Source organism: Saccopteryx bilineata, chromosome 2 (assembly GCF_036850765.1).
Source record: "Saccopteryx bilineata isolate mSacBil1 chromosome 2, mSacBil1_pri_phased_curated, whole genome shotgun sequence".
Taxonomy (NCBI): domain Eukaryota; kingdom Metazoa; phylum Chordata; class Mammalia; order Chiroptera; family Emballonuridae; genus Saccopteryx; species Saccopteryx bilineata.
The window spans coordinates 183,829,431-183,855,320 of record NC_089491.1 but is presented as its reverse complement, the minus strand read 5'-3'; the positions used below and the strand labels follow the sequence as shown (position 1 = coordinate 183,855,320).

The 25,890-nt window shown below is 43.3% G+C and overlaps 1 protein-coding gene across 3 annotated transcripts in view; it reads left to right on the top strand.

Moving 5' to 3' along the window:
* The window catches only part of PPM1H (protein phosphatase, Mg2+/Mn2+ dependent 1H), a 372,339-nt gene that overhangs the window by 298,931 nt on the left and 47,518 nt on the right, over positions 1 to 25,890 (top strand). For all 3 annotated transcript variants that reach the window (XM_066258890.1, XM_066258891.1, XM_066258889.1), the window contains one exon: positions 24,457 to 24,608. In XM_066258890.1, coding sequence (XP_066114987.1) covers positions 24,457 to 24,608 — 152 coding nt within the window. The remainder of the gene's footprint in view (positions 1 to 24,456; positions 24,609 to 25,890) is intronic.

The window sequence follows — 25,890 nt, the reverse complement described above, 5'->3', positions numbered from 1 at the left end:
CCCTGATTCCCCTGTCCTCAATCAGAAGTAAAGCCTTCTTCCTACTCTGGATGTACACAGAGCAGCTGCCTCTGACAGCACATTTACATCATCATTGTTGATACACATCCTTTCTCCCCACTTAGGTTTTTAATGACTTGGAGAGCTGGTATCATTCAGTTGATGTTTGGAGCAGCTAATTGGAAAACAAGTCATAAATTTGGTTTAAAAAATCACTTTTCTTACAGGGAACAATATCAAGCGCTATTTCAGAGTATATAATTTAGAAAAAATGTTGCTTCTAAGTTTTAGAAAAATCTAGTAATAGTTCAGGAGACTGTTTTCCTCATATCATAAGGAGGCTATAATTTGATGGCTGCTCATGCTGTTGTAGCATCCCCAGTATGCCCGCTGGAATACGCTCCTGCCTAACTTTCACTTTTGGTTACAACCTGGTGGCAGCAGCTCCAAGCATACCATTTTCACCCGGGGCAGGAGGGAGAAGCCAGTCTCTCTGTGAAGATACTCACTCGCATCTCTTCAGCTAGAATTGTGTCACATGACCCCCTCGCTGCAAGGGAGGTTGGAAGAGAGAGAGCTTTCATTTTTCCAATAAAACGGAGCCAGAGAGGGGTGAGGTGGGTAGCAGCAGTGTTTGTCTCCTGTGTAATTAATTGTTAAAGCAGTGCCTTGCCGTAGAAGGGCCCAGAATGTTTAGCCATAGTCCATCTGCATGTTCTTCCCAAGGGTAGGTACTGTTTCAGTGAAGGCTCTTTCTGTTGGAGAAAACAGGAAACCCATTCAAGCTAACTCAGAAAAGAAAAATGTTTATTTTGATGATCTTGGAAGAGATGTTTATGGTATCTACAAGAAAAGCCCTTGAGTGACGTCACGGAAATGGCGCCGTGAGAAGCGCGTCCGACAGCTCTCCCCTAAATCACAACAAATTTATCAACTAGAAACAGAAAAATTTATCCTCGGAGCATTCCGGAGTTCCACACAAACTGAAAGCAAAAGGACTGTTATCACTTGAATCTGAGAGATGAGGGTGTGGAGGAAGCTACCGCAGCAGCGATGCTCATTCAAGCCGCGAGGGAGTGCGCCTGCATGCTATCAATAAGACCACCCTCAGATGCCGATAAGAAAGAGGAAATCGAATATTATGGATACAAAAGAAAGAGAGGTAACACAAATAGATGTGGAAAAATCTATGGAGAAAAGACTTAACATATTGGAAGCCTTGGAGCTAAATGACAGAGAATTTAAAATAGAAATCTTAAAAATACTCAGAGATATACAAGAAAACACAGAAAGGCAATATAGGGAGATCAGAAAACAACTCAATGAACACAAAGAATATATTACCAAGGAAATTGAAACTATAAAAACAAATCAAACAGAAATGAAAAACTCAATTCACGAGCTGAAAAATGAGGTAACAAGCTTAGCTAACAGAACAGCCCAGATTGAAGATAGGATTAGTGAAATAGAAGACAAACAACTTGAGGCACAACAGAGAGAAGAAGAAAGAGACTCAAAAATAATAAAAAACGAGAAAGCCCTACAGGAATTGTCTGACTCCATCAGAAAGAATAACATAAGAATAATAGGTATATCAGAGGGAGAAGAGAAAGAAAATGGAATGGAGAATATACTCAAACAAATAATAGGCGAGAACTTCCCAAGCCTGTGGAAGGAACTAAAGCCTCAAATTCAAGAAGCAAACAGAACACCAAGTTTTCTTAACCCCAACAAACCCACTCCAAGGCACATCATAATAAAGATGACACAAACCAATGACAAAGAAAAAATTCTCAAGGCAGCCAGGGAAAAGAAGAGTACAACATATAAAGGAAGGCCTATTAGATTATCATCAGATTTCTCAGCAGAAACTCTACAAGCTAGAAGAGAGTGGACCCCAATATTTAAAGCCCTGAAAGAGAGGAACTTTCAGCCAAGAATACTATACCCATCAAAGCTATCCTTCAAGTATGAAGGAGATATAAAAACATTCACAAATACAGAAAAGATGAGAGAATTTATCAACAGAAAGCCCCCACTCCAGGAAATACTAAGGGGGGTTTCCCAACCAGATTCAAAGAACAAAAGAAAACAACACCACAAGTAACAGCTCCACCAAGAACACAATAAAACCAAACTTAAACTGTGACAACAAAGGAAAAAAAGGGGGGAGAGGATGGAGATTAACAGTAGCAAAGGATGATGAAGTGCAGAAATACTTATAAGATAGGGTACTACAATGAATATGGTAGGTACCCTTTTCATTACTTAATGGTAACCACCCTTAAAAAAACCACCACAAAAACACTTGACTTAAAAAAGGTAGCAACAGAGGAAAGAAGTATGGAACACAAACAAACAAAAACAAATGATAGAAAAACAAAAGAGAAGAATCAAACTAGATACAAAACTAACAGAAAGCAATTTATAAAATGGCAGTAGGGAACCCACAAGTGTCAATAATTACACTAAATGTAAATGGATTAAACTTACCAATAAAAAGACACAGAGTAGCAGAATGGATTAAAAAAGAAAATCCAACTGTATGCTGCCTACAAGAAACTCATCTAAGCAACAAGGATAAAAACAAATTCAAAGTGAAAGGCTGGAAAACAATACTCCAAGCAAACAACACCCAAAAAAAAGCAGGTGTAGCAATACTCATATCTAATAATGCTGACTACAAGACAGAAAAAGTACTCAGAGACAAAAATGGTCATTTCATAATGATTAAGGGGAAGTTGAATCAAGAAGACATAACAATCCTTAATATATATGCACCAAACCAAGGAGCACCAAAATATATAAGACAGCTACTTATTGACCTTAAAACAAAAACTAACAAAAATACAATCATACTTGGAGACCTCAATACACCGCTGACGGCTCTAGATCGGTCATCCAAACAGAGAATCAATAAAGATATAGTGGCCTTAAATGAAATACTAGAACACCTGGATATGATAGACATCTACAGGACACTTCATCCCAAAGCGACAGAGTATACATTTTTCTCTAGTGTACATGGATCATTCTCAAGAATTGACCATATGTTGGGCCACAAAAACAACATCAGCAAATTCAGAAAAATTGAAATTGTACCAAGCATATTTTCTGATCATAAAGCCTTGAAACTAGAATTCAACTGCAAAAAAGAGGGGGAAAAACCCACAAAAATGTGGAAACTAAACAACATACTTCTAAAAAATGAATGGGTCAAAGAAGAAATAAGCGCAGAAATCAAAAGATATATACAGACAAATGAAAATGAAAATACGACATATCAGAATCTCTGGGATGCAGCAAAAGCAGTAATAAGAGGAAAGTTCATATCACTTCAGGCCTATATGAACAAACAAGAGAGAGCCGAAGTAAACCACTTAACTTCACACCTTAAGGAACTAGAAAGAAGAACAAAGACAACCCAAAACCAGCCGAAGAAAGGAGATAATAAAAATCAGAGCAGAAATAAACAAAATAGAGAACAGAAAAACTATAGAAAAAATCAATAAAACAAGGAGCTGGTTCTTTGAAAAGATCAACAAAATTGACAAACCCTTGGCAAGACTCACCAAGGAAAAAAGACACAGGAGTCAAATAAATAAAATCCAAAATGAAAGAGGAGAGATCACCACAGACATCATAGAAATACAAAGAATTATTGTAGAATACTATGAAAAATTATATGCCACCAAATACAACAATCTAGAAGAAATGGATAAATTCCTAGAACAACACAACCTTCCTAGACTGAGTCATGAAGAAGCAGAAAGCCTAAACAGACCAATCAGCAGGGAGGAAATAGAAAAAACTATTAAAAATCTCCCCAAAAATAAAAGTCCAGGCCCAGACGGTTATACTAGTGAATTCTATCAAACATTCAAAGAAGACTTGGTTCCTATTCTACTCAAAATCTTCCAAAAAATTGAAGATGAAGCAATACTTCCAAACACATTTTATGAGGCCAACATAACCCTCATACCAAAACCTGGCAAGGATGGCACAAAGAAAGAAAACTACAGACCAATATCTCTAATGAATACAGATGCTAAAATACTAAACAAAATACTGGCAAACCGAATACAACAACATATTAAAAAAATAATACATCATGATCAAGTGGGATTCATCCCAGAATCTCAAGGATGGTTCAACATACGCAAAACGGTTAACGTAATACACCATATCAACAAAACAAAGAACAAAAACCACATGATCTTATCAATAGATGCAGAAAAGGCTTTTGATAAAATACAACACAATTTTATGTTTAAGACTCTCAACAAAATGGGTATAGAAGGAAAATATCTCAACATGATAAAGGCCATATATGATAAACCATCAGCCAACATCCTATTAAACGGCATAAAACTGAGGACTTTCTACCTTAAATCAGGAACAAGACAGGGTTGTCCACTCTCTCCACTCTTATTCAACGTGGTGCTAGAAGTTCTGGCCAGAGCAATCAGACAAGACAAAGAAATAAAAGGCATCCATATCGGAAAAGAAGAAGTAAAGGTATCACTTTTTGCTGATGATATGATCCTATACATCGAAAACCCGAAGGACTCCACAAAAAGATTATTAGAAACAATAAACCAATACAGTAAGGTCGCAGGATACAAAATTAACATACAAAAGTCCATAGCCTTTCTATATGCCAACAATGAAATATTAGAAAACGAACTCAAAAAAATAATCCCCTTCACGATTGCAACAAAAAAAATAAAATACCTAGGAATAAACATAACAAAGAACGTAAAGGACCTATATAATGAAAATTACAAAGCATTGTTAAGGGAAATCGAAAAAGATACAATGAGATGGAAAAATATTCCTTGTTCTTGGATAGGAAGAATAAATATAATCAAGATGGCCATATTACCCAAAGCAATATACAAATTTAATGCAATTCCCATCAAAATCCCTATGAGATTTTTTAAAGAAATGGAACAAAAAATCATCAGATTTATATGGAACTATAAAAAACCCCGAATAGCCAAAACAATCCTAAGGAAAAAGAATGAAGCTGGGGGCATTACAATACCTGACTTTAAACTATATTATAGGGCCACGATAATCAAAACAGCATGGTATTGGCAAAAAAATAGACACTCAGACCAATGGAACAGAATAGAAAGCCCAGAAATAAAACCACATATATATGGTCAAATAATCTTTGATAAAGGGGCCAACAACACACAATGGAGAAAAGAAAGCCTCTTCAACAAATGGTGTTGGGAAAACTGGAAAGCCACATGCAAAAGAATGAAACTCGACTACAGCCTGTCCCCGTGTACTAAAATTAATTCAAAATGGATCAAAGACCTAAATATAAGACCTGAAACAATAAAGTACATAGAAGAAGACATAGGTACTAAAATCATGGACCTGGGTTTTAAAGAACATTTTATGAACTTGACTCCAATGGCAAGAGAAGTGAAGGCAAAGATAAATGAATGGGACTACATCAGAATTAAAAGTTTTTGCTCAGCAAGAGAAACTGATATCAAAATAAACAGACAGCCAACTAACTATATGGGAACTGATATTTTCAAACGACAGCTCAGATAAGGGCCTAATATCCAAAATTTACAAAGAACTCATAAAACTCAACAACAAACAAACAAACAATCCAATAAAAAAATGGGAAGAGGACATGAACAGACACTTCTCCCAGGAAGAGATACAAATGGCCAACAGATATATGAAAAGATGCTCAGCTTCATTAGTTATTAGAGAAATGCAAATCAAAACTACAATGAGATACCACCTCACACCTGTTAGATTAGCTATTATCAACAAGACGGGTAATAGCAAATGTTGGAGAGGCTGTGGAGAAAAGGGAACCCTCATTCACTGTTGGTGGGACTGTAAAGTAGTACAACCATTATGGAGGAAAGTATGGTGGTTCCTCAAAAAACTGCAAATAGAACTACCTTATGACCCAGCAATCCCTCTACTGGGTATATACCCCAAAACCTCAGAAACATTGATACGTGAAGACACATGTAGCCCCATGTTCATTGCAGCACTGTTCACAGTGGCCAAGACATGGAAACAACCAAAAAGCCCTTCAAGAGAAGACTGGATAAAGAAGATGTGGCACATATACACTATGGAATACTACTCAGCCATACGAAATGATGACATCAGATCATTTACAGCAAAATGGTGGGATCTTGATAACATTATAAGGAGTGAAATAAGCAAATCAGAAAAAAACAAGAACTACATGATTCCATACATTGGTGGAACATAAAAATGAGACTAAGAGACATGGACAAGAGTGTGGTGGTTACCAAGGGTGGGGGGGGAGGGAGGACATGGGAGGGAGGGAGGGAGAGAGTTAGGGGGAGGCGGAGGGGCACAGAGAACTAGATAGAGGGTGACGGAGGACAATCTGACTTTGGGCGAGGGGTATGCAACATAATTTGATGACAAAATAACCTAGACATGTTTTCTTTGAATATATGTACCCTGATTTATTAATGTCATCCCATTACCATTAATAAAAATTTATTAAAAAAAAAAAAAAGAAAAGCCCTTGAACAGCCAGGTTTTGTGGGAGGGTGGGTCTGGACCCAAGGCGCTCCTAGAGAAGCTCAGAAGTGTGAGTCGGTCACCATCATGAGGGTATTCTGCCATCAATGTGACCAGCTGTATTCCATATGTCTCTGCACCATCAACCCAGTTTCACACTCTCCTGGTTCCAGATTACCAGATAAAAATCTCATTGGCCCAATTCACCTTTTATACTCTGCTACAAGTGACTTTCCTGTCTGTAGATTGCCCCTTCGGAAGGTTGGTCCACTTGAGAGCCATTGACGGCAGTTGCCAAGGCCCGCCGTCTGGCAGGGCTGAGAGGGGCAGTTTCTTTTATTGCAGGGGCAGGCATCCAAAACACGTATAACACAGAAGGTTGGGAGGCCACTGAGAGGGAGTCTCCAGTGAGTATCAGGCATGGAAGACACAGATTTCCTGAAATCACCTATTAGTTAGCTTGGTAGAAATAATAACTACCATTTGTCCAGAGCTTGTAACTGTCTCTCTTTTAGCCCTCATAGCAATTCTGCATGATGAAAACCATTACTACAAAAATGTGTCCAAGGTCCCCCAGAAGCTGGGGGATCCCTGGTCCCTCAGTTCTGGCCAGCATCAGAATCCATGAATTACTGCTGAAACTAGTCCTGGCCAGAGAAAAACAATAAATACTAGACCTGTGGACCTCTGTATTTTTCCCCTTGGGAGAGAAGCATTAATCAGATCTATTAAATGGTGCAGTCACATTTCTGCTTTCCAAAAGGGACTGATGAAGGGTGACTCATGTTCCTGTGGTAGGCGGTGTCTCAGGAGACACTAATTAACCATTTTGCTTTTTAAAGCAAAGTGAAAACCTCCTTCTCACCTCCCACCCCCATACACATACATCATACATATGCTTTCTATCTAAAGTGAGAAGAAGTTTGGTTTGGTTTGAAGAAAAATGATCTCATTGCAGTTAAAGTATAGATCTTCCAATCACTCTGCTACTGTGGATCACAAGAAGAGACTGTAGTTTTAAAATGTGGGCCTAGGTTGAGGACACTCCCTGAGGACTGATGAAACGTCCCACATGGTTGATCAGAAACCCTCAGGTCACTGTCTTCAGTGATGCTGGTTTGCAGGGCAGTGTGTTGGCGATTTCCACATTGATGAGGAATTGGAAGGATTCCAAAGGAAACTGGCAACCTCTGTAAAAATTTAAATAGGCTTGGAGAGTATAGAGTTGAATAAAGTGTAGAGTTTTTACAATAACCAGTTACATTTGTTAACTATTTGGTCTGGGCCCGACAACATACTATGGTTTTTTTTGTTTTGTTTTGTTTTGTTTGTTTGTTTGTTTAATGCAGCATCTCATTTAATCCTCATGTGACTCTGGGAAGTATGTATGATTATTATACCCATTTTACAGAATAGGAAATTGAGATGCAGGGAAGTGAAATGACTCCCCCAACCTTGTACAGTTATTAAACAAGATAGTACTCATACCAAGGTCTGTTTAATTCAATCTGTGCATAGGGGAGAAAAGCCAAGTTCAGGGACATTTCTTTCAACAGTGGCCATGTGAACACTGGTTGAGGAGGCTCTAAAGAGACAGATCTCCTCTCTAGCCAGTTTTTTAGAGAAATAGTGCTGGCCTCAGATTTAAGTTGTAGAAAATGATGGTGTAGTAGAAAAAGTAATTGGGAAAGACAGTAATGGCCTTTAGTGTGTGCCAACCTGGGCCAGACAGAATTGTGCAAAATAAGATTGTGTACCTATAATTTAGCTGAATGGGTATGTAGTGTAGATCCCAGTATTCCTTTGCACAAGATTAAAATTTTTGTACATTTTAAATGCTTCCAGATGGAGAGGCTTTAGCCTGAGCCAGGAAAGGGGGAGGGAGGTTAGAGGGAAGAAGAGGAGCAGCTTAAATTAGCTACTCTGGATGAGTGCAAAGAAGATGCGTACAAGGGACCCCTCATCCCCCATCCTGGGACAGAAACTCCTTGTCCTTGGTTTGCAGTGTTGAAGTCAGGCCCTAGAGAAACAGACGGGGCTTCTGTTGGGAACCCAGGAAGCCAGGTAATTGATGTAAACCATCTAATGAAGAATAACTAACTCCCTTCCTGCCTTCCCTCCCCTGTCCCACCCTGCCCTGCCTTTCTAACTGTGCTGTCCCAAGAACATTCCTCTGCTGTGCTGTCTTTGTCAAGCATGGATCTTTATTTCACACTTGGGTTCTAAATTTCAAACCCAGCCCAGTCTGTAGCTTTAATGCATGGGTGGGGGGAGAGGTGATTTAGTTCTAAGAAGAAAGGATCAAATACCTTGGAAATCAGCATTGTTCCCTTCATCATTGTAGTTCCTAATTTGATTTGATGATTTAAATAAATCAAAACCATGTGGATTAAATTTACGTAAAAAACGCACAGGGGTTTAAAAATTAGAGGAGGGTTTCTAGCCAAACACATTTTCGGTTTTGCTGAAAACAGGGCGCTGGAAAACTCTTGAGTTTGCCAAACCCGAAGAGCAACGCCAGGTTTGCTGAGCCTCCCTCAGATCTCCTGAGGTCTCCAGCAGGGATTTCTGGCCAAGAACTGAATTCCACAAGAGGCCCTGTCAGCCGTGTCAGGCCTGCTGGTCAGAGGTGAGGGACCGACGACCCTCCTTGGTCCCGGCACCTGTGGTCTCCATGTAACAGCGTTAGCGGCGCCGGGCCTCCCATCCCCGTGCTCAGTGGAGCTCCTCGCCATTCCCTCTTTCCTCCCAGCCCGAAAGAGTTCAGGTGGAGAAGAAAGGATCTGGGCACCAGGCCCAGACCCTCTGCATCTTCTCCGTTGGCCCAGCCTGGCACAGACAGTGTGTCGTTCAGTGCAGGAAGCTTGGCCCGGGCCTGAGTCCCAAACTTCCAGATGTTCTCTGCTCCACGCCCCTTTCTGGCCTGTGACAGGTCCTCCCCAGAGCTAAGAATCCTCTTCGTGTTACTTATACTTTCTGCCTCCCCTCTAAGACTGCACTTTTCGCCGTTAGCCCCCCTTTGAGCTCTCAGGAGAACGAGGTCTTTTCCTGCGTGGGGGCCGGTTTGCAAAGCCCCCACCTCTGCCCCTGCCTGACTCAACCTCAGGGAGCCCGGTTTTCTCTCGGCTTCCGTTCTCCTCTCCTCAGAGCTCAAGGTTCCTGGCAGCTGTGTTTTGTAACTCCAGTTCCTTCGTTTAGCTCATTCTTGGTTTTCTCTACCGAGATATTCTTTTTCCTTCTATCTGAAAGAAACAGTTTCCCTAAGAGAAGGAAGAGCTTAGACCCCAGTGTCCACAGGCCAACCCCAGCAGCAGCGTCCCCTGCGGCTTGCACACAGGACTCAGCCTGCCTTTCCCCTTCCGGCAGGGGAAACACCTGTGTGACACAGTGCTGGGAAATGCACACGGAACAGCTGTGGAATAGCCTGGCGCAGGCCTGCTGCCTGGTTAGTAAATACAGGTCTCCCTTCCCAACACTGGTTTCTGGAAGGCTTCACATGTAGGAGTTCCCAGGATTGACTTTCATTTTAAGAGAGAATACAATTTTGTTTGGAACTCCCCTTTGGTCTCCCATGCAAAGAGGAACGATATGTATTTTTTTAAATGCTTATTTTATTGATTTTAGAGAATGAAAGGGAGTAATCAAAAGACAGGAACATCTGTTCATGTAGGTGCCCTGACCAGGCATTGAACCAGCAACTTCTGCATTTCAGGACAATGCTCGTAACCGAGTTATTCAGCCAGGGCAGAAACAATATTTAGAATCTCACATTGACATCTTAACATTTACAGTCTTCTGATTCTTGGTAGCTTTTCATGCCCTTGAGGAAAGAGCATGGTGTTTTTTTCTATTTTGTACTCTGCATTTTAGCCAATCCATAAGAAACAGTACTGGTGCAGAATGACACGGACAATTGCTGTAGTGTACTCATAAGTAGTTTAAAAAGTGATATGTGTACTTGTGCACATATACATGTCTGTGTTTCTATAAATCTGGAAGAAACTTTCCTAAAATAGTAATGGTAATTATCTTTGAGTAGTAGAAGAAGAAAAACTTGTTTTAAAAAATTCTCTAGACCTCTCAAAAATACCTTAGGAGGCAGTGTGATACAGTGGTTAGAAACTCGGGCTGGTAATCAGTCTTGGCTTGAAGCTCTATCACTTCATTTATGAGCTGGGTGGCCTTGGGAAAGCTACTCTGCCTGGATCTCCACCTCCTCATCAATAAGAAGAGGACAGTGCAAGTGTTGTACCCAAGAACCTAAGGAACACGTGACATATATAAAGTACTTAGCACAGAATGTGGCATAATGAATATTAGCTCCTAGTTTCTCTTCACATTGCATCGAAACCAGAAAACTTCTCTGGCTCTTTACCGAGGGGTCGTAGGTCCAATAGTGTTCGTTGGACAGAACACTGGGGAACGTGGCCTCAGGGAATTAGAATTTTTGGCCAGTTGGGAGATGAGACTAGATGAAGAATGATTAGCCATCAGCCCTGTGGTTCTTGCTAGCTAAAAGACCAGGGGAATTCAGAGAAGGGAGAGACACTATATAATCTGAAGAAGGGCAAGATAAGTAGGACAAGAAAAAGGAGGAGGCAGGAGGCAGTCTGGTATGAAATCCGGGTTGCCTTACAGGGCCATAGAGTTCAGAAGGTTAGCTTGAAGGGTTATTAGCTATAATAAAACCAATTTTTGTGGAGCGTCTTGAGCTGGACCCGCAGCATTAGATAAGGTCTTCGCAAGGGGGTAGCATGATAAATGTGGCGGTGGGAGCCTTAGCCTGGAACAGCAGGTCGATGGGGGCGTGGATGGGCAGGGAGATGCAGACAGGGAGGCCACTGTAGAACTGAAGCCACCAGGAGCTGAGCTAAGGCAGAAACTGTGAAAACCAAGAGGACACATATCTGAGAGACATTTCTTTCTTTTTTTTTTTTTAATTATTTTTTTATTTTTTTAATGGGGTGACATCAATAAATCAGGATACATATATTCAAAGATAAAAGTCCAGGTTATCTTGTCATTCAATTATGTTGCATACCCATCACCCAAAGTTAGATTGTCCTCTGTCACCTTCTATCTAGTTTTCTTTGTGCCCCTCCCCCTCCCCCTTTCCATCTCCTTTTCCCCCCTCCCCCCCCCCCAACCACCACACTCTTATCAATGTCTCTTAGTTTCACTTTTATGTCCCACCTACGTATGGAATAATGCAGTTCCTGGTTTTTTCTGATTTACTTATTTTGCTTCGTATCATGTTATCAAGATCCCACCATTTTGCTGTAAATGATCCGATGTCATCATTTCTTATGGCTGAGTAGTATTCCATAGTGTATATGTGCCACATCTTCTTTTCCGGTCATCTATTGACGGGCTTTTTGGTTGTTTCCATGTCCTGGCCACTGTGAACAATGTTGCAATGAACATGGGGCTGCATGTATCTTTACGTATCAATGTTTCTGAGTTTTGGGGGTATATACCCAGTAGAGGGATTGCTGGGTCATAAGGTAGTTCTATTTTCAGTTTTTTGAGGAACCACCATACTTTCTTCCATAATGGTTGTACTACTTTACATTCCCACCAACAGTGTATGAGGGTTCCTTTTTCTCCACAGCCTGAGAGACATTTCAAAAGAAAATTTATTCTGACTAGGCAGTGGCGCAGGGGATGGAGCGTCGGACTGGGACGCGGAGGACCCAGGTTTGAAACCGTGAGGTCGCTGGCTTGAGCGAGGGCTCATCTGGTTTGAGCTAAGTTCACAGCTGGAGCCCAAGGTCTCTGGCTTGAGCAATGGGGTCACTTGGTCTGCTGTAGCCCCAAAGAGCAATTATAGCTTGACCAGGCGGTGGTGCAGTGGATAGAGCGTCGGACTGGATGTGGAAGGACCCAGGTTCGAGACCCCGAGGTTGCCAGCTTGAGCGTGGGCTCATCTGGCTTGAGCAAAAAAAAGTTCACCAGCTTGGACCCAAGGTTGCTGACTTGAGCAAGGGGTTACTCGGTCTGCTGAAGGCCTACGGTCAAGGCACATATGAGAAAGCAATCAATGAACAACTGTGTCACAACAAAAAACTGATGATTGATGCTTCTCATCTCTCTCTGTTCCTATCTGTCTATCCCTCTCTCTGACTCTCTCTCTCTGTCCCCATGAAGGAAAAAAAAAAGTAATTATAGTAAACTTTGTATTCTGAGAAAAGGAAACTGTTGTTGTTTTTGAGGTCTGAAGAAGAAAATAATTTTATGTCTTCTTCCTTCTGAGTTTTCTAAATCAATTTTAAAAATAGGTTTAGGCCTGACCTGTGGTGGCGCAGTGGATAAAGTGTCGACCTGGTATGCTGAGGTTGCTGGTTCGAAACCCTGGACTTGCCTGGTCAAGGCACATACAGCAAGCAACAAGCAAGCAGAAACTGTACTTCTCGCCCCCCTCTCTGTAAAATCAGTGAATAAAATCTTTTAAAAATTAAAATTAAAAAATTTTTAAAAGATTTAAGAGTCAGGTGAGGAAACCATGGTTTGGGTATCAGACCAAAATGACCTCTTATTCTTCTCTGCCAGCCCCCAAATTAAACATACCCACTGGACAGCAGCTGTGGGCAGTCATCTTCCCCTCCCCACCCCCTACCCCCCACACAGAGGGAGGTCTTCCTCGTTTCCCACCTGCTGGAGAACTGCAGCAGAGGGAGCAAGTGCTCCTTACAGACAAGGAGGGGCCAAGGAGAGATCTCCAAAGGGCTCGCTTTCTAATGTCCTGTATCACCAATCCTACAGGGAGGGAGAGCTGGGAAGTGTATAGCACAATACAATGCCTCTGTGCCTTTGCTGACAGCAAGACAAACCACCCCAAAACTTAGAGGCTTCACAAAACAATTTATTGCTATCTTTCATAGCTCTGTGGGCTGACTGCGCTCAGCTGGGTGGTTCTCCCTCGGAGCCTCTCATGTGGTCACTGTTGGGTGTTAGTTGGGCTGGAGTCATCTGAAGAATACATAGGCTGGAAGTCCCACGTGGCTTACTCAAGGCTGGCAGCTATTGTCCGCTATTGGCTGAGAGTTCGGCTGAGAAAGCTATGTGAGGCTTCCCCTTGCTTTCGGCTTCTCCTGGCATGGCAGCAGGATTCTGAGAGAATATCCCAAGAACCAGGGACTTAAAAGTTCCAGGCAGGAGCTGTATACAAGGCTTTGTGAGACTTATCTCAGAAGTCCCAGAATGTCACCTTCGAGGTCAAGGAAATCACTCAGGCTGGCCCATACTTAGGAGAGGGGAATTGGCACCCACCTCTTGAAGGGAGGAGCACTGTGCTTGCATAAGGAGGGAAGGAACTGACGGCAGCCATCTTGGGAACTCTACCACCACCTTCAGGTAGAAGTGCCCGCTCTGTTGGGAGGTCTTAAAGATTAAAGGAATGATCATCTGTCTTTCCAGTGCAAATAGAAGTTGATGAGTTAGCAGTTTAGTTAATTAAGAAAGGAAATCTAGCTCGCAATGTAGAGGCAGATTTATGACGAAACTAATTAAATGTGGGTATCAGGACCCTTCACTCAAAATAGCTCTTACTGAGTTCTGGGTATCTCCAGGAAAGGTAGAATGTTCTAGATGGAGAGGAGAAGCAAGGTTGCAATCAGAAATTATTTCTTCCATAAACATTTCTCAATAGAGGGGACCTCAGTTCCCAAGATTCTAGTAATTTGATGTGATTTCTTTTCTCATTCTTTTTTTAATTTTTTTTTAGTGAGAAAGAATCAGGGACAGACAGATAGGAAAGGAATGATGAGAAGCATCAACTTGTGGCACTTTAGTTGTTTGCTGATTGCTTTCTTATATGTGACTTGATGGGGAGGGTGTGCTTCTGCTGAGCCAGTGACCTTGGGCTTCAAGCCAGCGACCATGGGATTTCGAGCCTGGGTCCTCTGTGTCCCAGTCCGATGCTCTATCCACTGTGCAACCTCCTGGTCAGGCTCTTTTCTTATTCTTAATAAACATTCACATTAGTATCTAAGTTTGTATTCATAGTTATTCCTGTGTTCTTTTTCTTAAAGAGCTCCCCAAACTGTATAAACTTCAGGCCTCACAAGCCACGGATCCCACTGTACACAGGGAAAAGGCTGAGTTCTGTCTAAGGATATGTTGACAGTCTAGAGCAGTTGGAGTTAGCAGTTTTCTTTCCTTTTCTTTTCCAGCTTTATTGAGATATAATTGGCCTATAACAATGTATAAGTTTAAGGTGTACAACACATTGATATGATAAAATTATATATTACAGAGTTATTACCACCATAGCATTAGCTAATCCCTCCATCACCATACATAATTACCCTTTGTTTCCTGTGGTGGGGACATTTCGGATTTCTCCTAGCAGTTTTCAAGTATATAATACAGTATTATTAACTCGAATTACCAGGCTGTTCTCCAGCTCCCCAGAACTTACTCATTCTTTAACTGGAAGTTTGTACCCTTTAACTAGTTATCTCTCCATTTCCCCTACTCACCTACCCTCATCCCCTGGTAACTGCCACTCTACTTTTCTCTGTGAGTTCAGCCCTATTGGCATTTTTATTAATCTCTGCAGTCCCGCACGTCAACATGATTTCACGTATCTGTCACCCTCGGGGCTGTGTAATTCTTTCCTGCCACTACCACCAGCACTTTGAAAATGACTGAAGGGAAAATCACATATTAAAAGTGTGCAGAAACTGCTTTATTCCATTCTGGTGCCATCTGACCTTACAAAGGAGAGTCCATGACTTAGCCTGTCTGTTTCTCTAACTCTTACATCTCTGTAAAAATCGCTTACATGCATCCATGTGTCATTTACGTGGGCTGTTCCCATTGCACAGTGGTTTGAGACTTGCTACCCAGCCATTTGAATAAAACCCCAGTTTGACATTTACTTGAACATACACCAAAAAATAAAAAATCCAGCTTGGCAGCTCATAAAATTCATGGTCACACAACAGGAGCCAAACTATATATTATGTCAAACATTTCTTCTCATTGGAAATTATTTCCCCCTGATCCCCTCATGAAAAATACTTTCATTTGAATTTTACAGTTAAACATACAGTATCTTTTCTGCATTATTATATCTTAGAATAGTTTGAGAAGTTTGTTTAAAATGTAAACCCCTGGAATCTATTAGCTGGAATCTCTAAATCACTAGGTCTAGGGTGGGTCCCAGAATTTTTCATTTTTAGGTGCTTTTGAAGCATATGCTCCAAAGACCACTCTTTCAATAATACTGTCATAAGCCATTCTTCACTGGGACGCAGAAGCTTCAGTTTTACAACCCTAACTGTGTTGGTGACGGATCCATGCTGTAGTCCTGGACGCACAGCACAGTTCATTCTTCCAGTGTGTGTGGCTTACTGCCAGGCTGACGAGGCTGACGGATTAGACTTCCCCCCTCTCTAGCGGAACTCAGGGCTGCTGAGACCTGGGCTGCCTACTGCCGGAATAGCTGCCGTCAGTGGGTGGCTTTGCACATGGCAGGTGTCCCACAGTACACCAAGATACAGGGTGACTTGCTTTCTGAAAACCTGCCATTGTGGGGAGTCCTGTGAGGTATTGATACACTGGTTACTTTCTGTCGTGATAGCCAGAAGGAGAAACTAGTAGAATAATTTATATGTCAAGTGACCATATAATGTATCCTCTCCACCAGAGCATTTTTGAGAGTCAGACAGGACACTTACTAATTATGCTGGGAAGGCAGTGCAAACCAAAGCCATTCCGGATGGTCCCTCTGTGTATGCTTTACCTGCCTCTTGGATGAATTTGACCCAGCTCCACCGTCCATGTGGCACCCGAGCACTTTCACCCACAGGCTGGGATTTCTTCTGCCCCTGAACTCCATAAATGCATTTTTAGTGAATACAGACTTTCTCCTACAGTGATTAATGAGGTAGATGCAAGCCCGTGTGTCCACTGATAATTCAATGAAGCTTTAATTTAGTGGTGAACAAGCCATTGGAAGCCCAGAGAAGGGGGCCGATCATGGGAGTGCCCCATTGTGGAAGGTGGAAATCCCTCCCTGTGGCTTATTTACTTCACTGAGTCATGAGGCTCCAGACTCACGTGGAAGAAATGGAAGCCTGTGATACAGCGGCCAGCCAGGCACTGGGCACAACTTCAAGCAACTCTTTACACTACCTAATAATATTTTAGCTGGTTTAGAAACTTCCTGAGCTGTTAGACTATGCCTACCCTTCAAACTCAAGTGTTTATTTTGTCTGTAAACTCCAGAAGAAAAAAGAAACCCTCAAGAATATCTGTGGTATATTTAAAATATAAAATTATAGCCATAGCCAAAACTGCCAGCTCCTTTTGGGTAGCATGAGTAGCCAGCATATTTGTAATACTTTAAAATTCATTTACAGTCAGATGCTTTGAGGTCATGTGGTCAGTCACATCAAGGTCTAACTCATCCTATAATGAAAGAGTAGGAGACTGTTCGAGCCATAAGCATCCTCAGTGGCCATCTCATCCTAGCCTTTCATTTCACACAAGGAGACACTGATGATTCGAGAGGCCATACCCTGTCCCTCACCACTTCCCAGCAGAAATCCAGCACTTCAGCCAGACCAAACCATGGAAAGCTGCCAAGTACATCAGCCCTCTCTCACGTCCTCAGCCTTTGGCCCCTATAGTTTTGACATGTGAGGCATGTGATGTCCAACTCCTCACTGACACTCAGTTTTCCTGGCAGGGGTCAGTAGACTGAACCGTGAATGAACAAAGTGGTTTTGCCTAACTACTGAGAGGCAGCTGTGGGTCTCAGACCTAAGTCTTTGGCCACCAAATTTAGTGTGAGCTTCATGACAGTCATATAGTGAAGACACAATCACAGTAGCGAATTTGGATGCAGTCTTGGTACCAGAATGCCATTAGTGAAATATTCTACTTGGTGTGTAGGACCACAAAGAGATATGCTGGAGTTTTCTTTGGGTAGAGGAGCCATATTCAGAGTTCTGTAGGTGAGCTTTTGGGTTGGCCACATGGGGGGGGGGGGGAGGGCACAGACTTGGTACTCATTTTCTTTTGCCTGTTGGCCTCCTTTACCTTGGGAATGACCTGACTTTTCTGCCAAGAACACTACTGAGAGTCACAGTCACTGTTATTTGGCACTGACCCCCAGGCCCCTTGAGCCCATGCTTCCTCATCTCCTTCCACCCACTAGATGACCTTCGGGTGGACCACCTCGAGATCTGTGCCTTAAAAGGTAACATATAGTGCAATGGAATTTGTAATTAATTACCTTTCCATGTTATCTCATTTGATCTTTAAAACATCTTTGTGAGAAAGGCGACACAGTTGTTATAATATTTATTTTTCTTGAATTTTTTCTTTCAGTTTTTTAACATAATTATTTCAGAGATGAGTAAATTTGACAGCTAAGAAAATAAATGGCTTGTCCCAAGTCCCAATGCCAGTTAGATTTGGGGACCTGAAGTGAGAGCTTCTAACGACAGAGCCGGGCTCTTGTTTCCCCAGAAAGGTCGGCCTAAGCTGCATCGTCCAGCATTGAGGCCTTAAAAGGGAGCAATGGCTTAGAGAATGCTGAGCTGCTAAAGATGTAAGAGTTGTAACACATCCTAGAGAAGCAACCGAAATTTGGCAAATGAAAGGATTGATAGATTCTCTTCTAAAGTGGTTTTAAGAAGCCAGCATCAGCTTACCGTAGTAGTGTGAGATCTTTTAACATGCCACCAAAACTCTGTCAGTAATAGAGCAAAGACACAAACATATTACACAAATGCTGAAACAGCAGCCTGGGCTGGCTGCTAAGTGGAGGTGGTGTATTAAAAGACTTGTTTGTCACAAGCTCCTGTGTAAAAGAGGTGGCCAGTGATGACATTAAGGACATCTCTAAGTGCTCTGGAGCTGAGGGCCCAGCAAGAGCAGTCAGCACATGGTTCATTCAGGGGCATATTAGCCAAGTGGGGTATTCATTGTAAGCAGGACAAGGCTGAACGGCTGATGAGGAAAATACTTCCACTGGGTATTGATTGAATGGTTACCAGTGCTGTCTGCTGCGCTGTGGGGACAGAAGCAAAGAGGACAACTCAGAACTCACCTGTAAGAACTTACTGCCTAGGACAGAGCTTTCAAGGTGTGCCCCCCACCACCACCACCACACCGGCATCGGCATCAGAATTACCTGGTCTGTATTTAAATAGGCTAATGCCTCACCTCAGAGCTACACGATCAGAATTTTTAAAGGTGGACTGGTGAATCTTAATTTGTTTAATTAGCACCAGGTGATTCTTAAACACATTAAAATTTGAGAATAACTGACCCTGTGGGCAAGACTGATGCGTGAACCCAGACTGGTATAAATACTGCACTGTTAGTGCGGGTGAAAGGGTTGGACTGCGGAGCGCCAGGGCGCAGAAGGACCTGCTCCTTGGTGCTCCTCAGGATTGCTTTGGCAGCAGAGGGTGCCAAACACACTCAGTCCAGAGAAGCGGTGGGTCCCTGAAGGAAGAAAAGTGAGGCACGAGGAGGATCTGTGGGAAATCGGCTCACTTATATGGATCTCTGTTCAAATAGTGCCTTCCTAGAAAGGCCACCAAAACCACCTCAACCTGACCAGGCAGTGGCGCAGTGGATAGAGTGTTGGACTGGGACCCGGAGGACTCCGGTTTGAACCCTGAGGTCGCTGGCTTGAGCGTGGGATCATAAACATGACCCCATGATCACTGGCTTGAGTCCAATGATCACTGGCTTGAGCAAGATGTCACGGGCTCTGCTGTAGCCCCCCCCCCCATTCACCCCTCCCACCCTGGTCAAGGCACATATGAGAAAGCAATCAATGAACAACTAAGGTGCCACAATGAAGAATTGATGCTTCTCTCTCCCTTCCTGTCTGTCCTTCTCCCTGACTTTCTCTCTGTTTCTGTAAAAAAACCAAAAAAACTCTCAAATGGTTCTCATGTTACTCTCCTTATTCTTGTTGATTTTTCTTCAGAGCATCTATCATCTGACATTGGAATTTGTCTCATTTACTGGGTTAAAAGTTAATGAAAGACTTTGTCACTTTTGTTCACAGCTGAATTTCCTGTGATTGGCACATAGTAAATGCTCAATAAACATGTAATTCAGGCTCCAGGAGGGCAGATGGATCCATACAGGGCTCATCTCAAATTAAATTGTTCTGAGAAGCTGCAAGGAACTCCAGGATACCTCTGGCCTTTTGCTCCCTTTCTTTGCAGAGGGTAACACAGGAAGGAGCCATGAGAAGCCCTTACTGTGTTCTGTAGTTCCCCTTCAGACAAGCATTTGTATAATATGCTTCCCCTCCTGAGGCCTGCAGAGACTCTTCCCGATTTCTGAATCCTAGGGAGCCTCAGAGCCTATTAGTTTGATGTGAGGTTTCCCGGAACATTAAGAAGCTATTTAAAGAATTGAACGGGGAACTTTGGGGAGATGAGTGTGGTCTGACTGAGAAGGGCCAACCACAGCTTCAGAGAGTGGAGGCGGGACTGGAGCCCGCTGGCACCCTCTGAAGCCCTTGCCTCTGGGGAGGATGAGCCCATGCAGGGAGATACCTTGCATGGAAGTCCAATTTTTCTGAAAGCTTTTTCACAAAATGTTCTGCATACAGGTTAATGTATAAAGACATGGGTTGTAAGTGGAAAGTTGGCAGAGTCCTGTGGAAATTGGCTAAAGGGCAGGAAACAAAGGATAGCAGTAAAAAACCTAAAAGGATATTAATTAGGGAGTGCCTCAGGGAATACTGTTGAGACCAGCTTTTTACTATTTACATAAAAATTACTTGGAGAATGATGTTGAAAGGGATTTTCATGTTGGCTAATGAAACTGCATTGAAGAGCTGTGTGTGGACATGTGACTAGTGGAATTAAGGGATGATTCACTTTATTGACAGAATTGCAAAGGAGTATTTTCTAACATATTTCTGTTTATCATCCCACATCCATTCTGTTCACCAGATTTCCAATTGAGTGGTGGGCAGGGAAGCTCCAGCTTGAACAGCTCCAGTCTCTGCTCTGGGGGGGCCAGCAGCAAGTACTTGAGGAAGTTTTGCCATCCTACACACAGAGCAGGTCCTGAAATCAAATGGATATTATATTCAGACCTAGAAACCTCTCTTTTAAAGAGAACTGGCAAGCAGACAGTATCTGCTATTTGGCTACAAGCATAATATTGAACCGCCTAATATCCATATCTACCCACTTCCCTCAACATTTTCTATTCCGTGGAGCTCAAATTATCACAGAAACTCATTGTAGAAATACCCCAATAGGGCCCTGGCCGGTTGGCTCAGTGGACAGAGCATCAGCCCAGTGTGCAGACATCCCAGGTTCGTTCGCTGGTCAGGGCACACAGGAGAAGCGACCATCTATTTCTCTTCCCCTCCCTGTCTCCCTTCTCTCTCTCTCATCCTCTTGAAGCCAGTGTTTCAGTTGGTCCAAGCATTGCCCTCAGGCACTGAGGAGTAGCTTGGTTGATTGGAGCATGGGTCCTTGACAGAAGTTGCCAGGTCGATCCTGGTTGCGATCCTGGTTGTGGCACAAGTGAGAGTCTTATCTCCCCTCCTCTCACTTTAAAAAAAAAACCAACAGGAAGTACGCAGTCTCCCTTAAGCAAAGTTATTGCATTCACAGTGAGCTAGGACTTGAAGTTGGGAGCCCAGGAGTGACATTTGCTGTCTTCTCTATAGACTCTGTGGGCATCACAGAGGCCACTGAGCCCTTGATTTCCTTGTTACACACCAGAGGAATGCCCTGCTGCCTTGGTACTCAGTGTGGTCCATCGACCTGCAGCGTTTGGAGCATGAGGGAGCAGGTTAGAAATGCAGCTGCTCAGGTCCCAGCCCAGAACTGAGCTAGAATCTGCATTGTAGCAGCAGCCACAGATGATTTCTAGACGTTTGGGAAGAACTGCTTTAAGACACTTAGGAACCACAGAAAACAAAGTTTAGGGCAGGGGTCCCCAAACTACGGCCCGCAGGCCGCATGTGGCCCCCTGAGGCCATTTATCTGGCCCCCACCGCACTTCCAGAAGAGGCACCTCTTTCATTGGTGGTCAGTGAGAGGATCATAGTTCCCATTGAAATAGTGGTCAGTTTGTTGATTTAAATTTACTTGTTCTTTATTTTAAATATTGTATTTGTTCCCGTTTTGTTTTTTTACTTTAAAATAAGATATGTGCAGTGTGCATAGGGATTTGTTCATAGTTTTTTTTACAGTCTGGTCCTCCAATGGTCTGAGGGACAGTGAACTGGCCCCCTGTGTAAAAAGTTTGGGGACCCCTGGTTTAGGGGATACAGTTATTTCTGTGGAGTGAAAATTGGACCACGTGAGTTCAGTGACCTAAGGATAGAATTCTGGCATTTGAGACTTTCCAGTGTGTAAACTTAAGGTATTCCCCCCCCCCCCATTTTCTTTAATTTGGCCTCATCCAGTGCCTTCTGAAGAATGTAAACTTATCCTTACGTGAACATGCTTTTTGAGAAAGTGTGAATCCATACATAGAAGGGACATAAAAATGAGACTCAGAGACATGAACAAGAATGTGATGGCAACAGGGGCGGGAGGTTGGGGGAGGGGGGAGGGGGTGAAGAAGGAGAGAGGGGTTAGGGGAGGGGAGGGGCACAAAGAAAACCAGATAGAAGATGACAGAAGACAATTTAACTTTGGGGGGGGGTATACAGCACAATCAAATGTCAAAATAATCTAGAGATATTTTCTCTCAACATATGTACCCTGATTTATCAATGTCACTGCATTAAATTTAATAAAAAAATAAAAATTAAAAACAAAAATAAAAAAGTCAGTTCAATACTGTACACCCCTGAGTGTGGTGCTCACACTGGCCCATTAGCTAATGGTTACATCTAGTTTGCAGGCTACAGAGGCCTGGTACCTGGAGGCTGTTTTCAGTTTGGCTGATGTTCAGAGGTCCCCATAGATAGGTGTGGAGCATTTTGTTTCCTGCTGCTGGGTGTAGGCTGTTAGTCCACAGGACCAGTCCTGTGCAGGGTGTCACTGGCCTGGGAAAACCTTTCTAAAACACAGGCTTGACTTTCGAAGACATGGGTTTGAACAGTTTGTAGGCTTCTTAGAATTGTATTCTCTCTAGATATGAGATGAGGTAATAATGACTGTGATAGGGCCCAGGAGCAGCTGCTTACACTGCCTCCTCTCTCTCCTCCCCTCCCCTCCCCTCTCCTCCCTCCTCTCCCTCCCCTCCCTCCCTTCCCCTCCCCTCCCTCCCTTCCCCTCCCCTTTCTTCTCTCCCCTCCCTCCCTTCCCCTCCCTCCCTTCCCCTCCCCTCTCCTCTCTCCCCTCTCCACTCCCTCTCCTCTCCTCTCTCCCCTCTCTCCACTCCCTCCCCTCTCCTCTCTCCCCTCTTTCCCTTCCCTCCCTTCCCCTCCCCTCCCCTCCCCCCCTCCCTTCCCCTCCCCTCTCCTCTCTCCCCTCTCTCCACTCCCTCCCCTCTCCTCTCTCCCCTCTCTCCCTTCCCTCCCTTCCCCTCCCCTCCCCTCCTCCCTTCTCTCCCCTCTCTCCCCTCCCTCCTTTCCCCTCCCCTCTCCTCTCTCCCCTCTCTCCACTCCCTCTCCTCTCCTCTCTCCACTCCCTCCCCTCTCTCCCTTCCCTCCCTTCCCCTCCCCTCCCCTCCTCCCTTCTCTCCCCTCTCTCCCCTCCCCCCTTCCCCTCCCCTCTCCTCTCTCCCCTCTCTCCACTCCCTCCCCTCCTCTCTCCCCTCTCTCCACTCCCTCCCTTCTCCTCCCCTCTCCTCTCTCCCCTCTCTCCACTCCCTCCACTCTCTCCCTCCCCTCTCTTCTCTCCCCTCCCTCCCTTCCCCTCCCCTCCTCCCTTCTCTCCCCTCTCTCCTCTCCCTCCCCTGCCTACAGCTTTCACTTAGACATGTTTTCAGAAGATAGGATAGAGTAATGAGGGGATTTGAAGGAGCTGGAAGATTGGTGAAGTTGACCTGCTGTTGTCCTCAGCTTATTAGGTGGTGGCAGTTGCTGGTTCTGCCACATTAGGAGGGAACAGCAATAAAATCCCAAATTTCTCCTCCCCCAACCTTTCCTCCCGCCAAGGGTGGGTGACTATAGAGTTGTGGCCTAACCCAAATAAGGCTTGATTTTTAACCTCATTGGTTTTGCCAAGATTACTCCGTTGTTTTCAACAAGTTTAGGTGGATGTTGAAATATCCAAGTCATTCCAAGTGTTAGAGATGAGGAAAGACTTAAAAGTTTGCCAAGATGCGCTTTGGAGATTCAGACTTAGCGTGTAAACATGTGTCTGTTGTAATTTAGACTAGATTGAGGCCCCTCAAACCCAAGTGCAGCATCTGAGCCCCATCCTTACATGAGATGAGCCCCCTGGGCCTTAAATAGGTAAAGCAGAAGGTGATTCAGTAAGTGCATTGAATGAAGTGTGCCTCCTTAGCCCTAGACCAGGACATACAGAGCAACTACCAGGGTCCTAGACTGGCCTTACCTCCCCACATACTAAGAGCGAGAAGCAAGGAAACCTGCTGGTCATTTTTATACTGGGAGCACCTGGCCCAGAGTAGGCCCTTAATTATGTCTGGGGAAGGAATGGGCAGGAATGTGCAAAGGGAGGAAGAAAGAAGCCCCTGGCTGCTCTTCTGACCAGTATAGCATCTATTGTAAGTTAATGTTCCAACTACATTGCAGGCATTACATTTTCGATTCATTTCTTCTTTGTCAAACTATTGAGCCCATATGTTGGGCCCATATATCTGTACAGAATGTCTCCAAAGGAGGCGACCCTGGCCACAGAGCTTGCTGCGCAGTTGAGGACCTCACCGTACACAGCTGCACAGCGCTGGGCTGCGTGGGGAAAGGGAAGGGAATCAGCAGTGAGTTTGTTAGGGGGAATCATATGCTCACAACTTCTTAAGCAGGAGTATTCCCATTCGTTTCAGGTAAGAGTCTACGATCTTTCCAAATACGAGCATGAGGTGGATGATGTGCTGATCCTGGCAACTGATGGACTCTGGGATGTTTTATCAAATGAAGAAGTGGCAGAAGCAATCACTCAGTTTCTTCCTAACTGTGATCCAGATGACCCTCACAGGTTTGTGCATGTCTTTGATTATAGGGTTATTTCTTGAGCAGTGTCACATTTCTAATGTGACTGAAATGATCATAATTATGCATTTGCAACATTCATGATTTATAGTAGAGCTAAAAGGCATGGTTTAGTAACCAAACTCTAGCCTGACCAGGTGGTAGTGCAGTGGATAGAGCTTTGGACTGGGACGCGGAGGACCCAGGTTTGAGACCCTGAGGTTGCCAGCTTGAGCGCGGGCTCATCTGGTTTGAGCAAAGCTCACCAGCTTGAGCCCAAGGTTGCTGGCTCGAGCAAGGGTTACTCAGTCTGCTGAAGACCCACGGTCAAGGCACATATGAGAGGGCAATCAATGAACAACTAAGGTGTCACAACGTGCAACGAAAAACTAATGATTGATGCTTCTCATCTCTTTGTTCCTATCTGTCTGTCCCTGTCTATCCCTCTCTCTGACTCTCTCTCTGTCTCTGAAAAAAAAAAAGTAACCAAACTATAGAAGGGACTGTAGTTTCCATTAGAGGCATGTACATGAAATGCTTACAAATCAAATTTTTTACCACTAAAGATCCTCCCTAAATTGAACCTAGGTGCAAGTGGTAAAAAATTTGATTTGTAAGCATTTCAGTGTCTTAGTTAATATCCTCCAAAGTGGGAATAACTTGTGATCCTCCTGATAAGACTGATAGCAAATGCTCCCAGCATATATTTTCATCTACGGGAAATTGTTTCTTTTGAGAGAAACATTGATAAAGAAAAAAATTACAGTTGATATTCCTTTATAGCATATTGGAAATTTATCCTAAACAACCCTAGGTGACTGTCAGATAGAAACAGAAATCCCCTCTGGAGAACCTGTTTTCACTTATAACACTGTGAGTAAAGACCAGCCTACATAACAGCAGAGCGGGCCCTACTTCATTATTGGATTTATCATTCAAAAATATAAGTAAATATTTTAACATGTTTCAGAAATGTTTTTAAAAGCATTGAAAATATAAACAAGGATAAGACTATAAAATATTTGCAGAGATTTTAAAAATAAGGAAATGGAACTTCTGGAGATGAAGACTATAAAAATAATGTCAAATTCGCTGGACAAAAGACAGAAGAGACAGTGGAAGAGAACCCTAGTGAACTGGAAAATAGAGCTGAATAATCTAGAATATGAGACAAAGAGAAGGAAAAATGAGGAATGAGATTAAGAGAGTAGGAGGCTAACCTAAGGTATTGTCAATAGAATTCCAAAAGGAAATACTATATCAGATGGGAAGGAAAGAAAAGTTCTAGA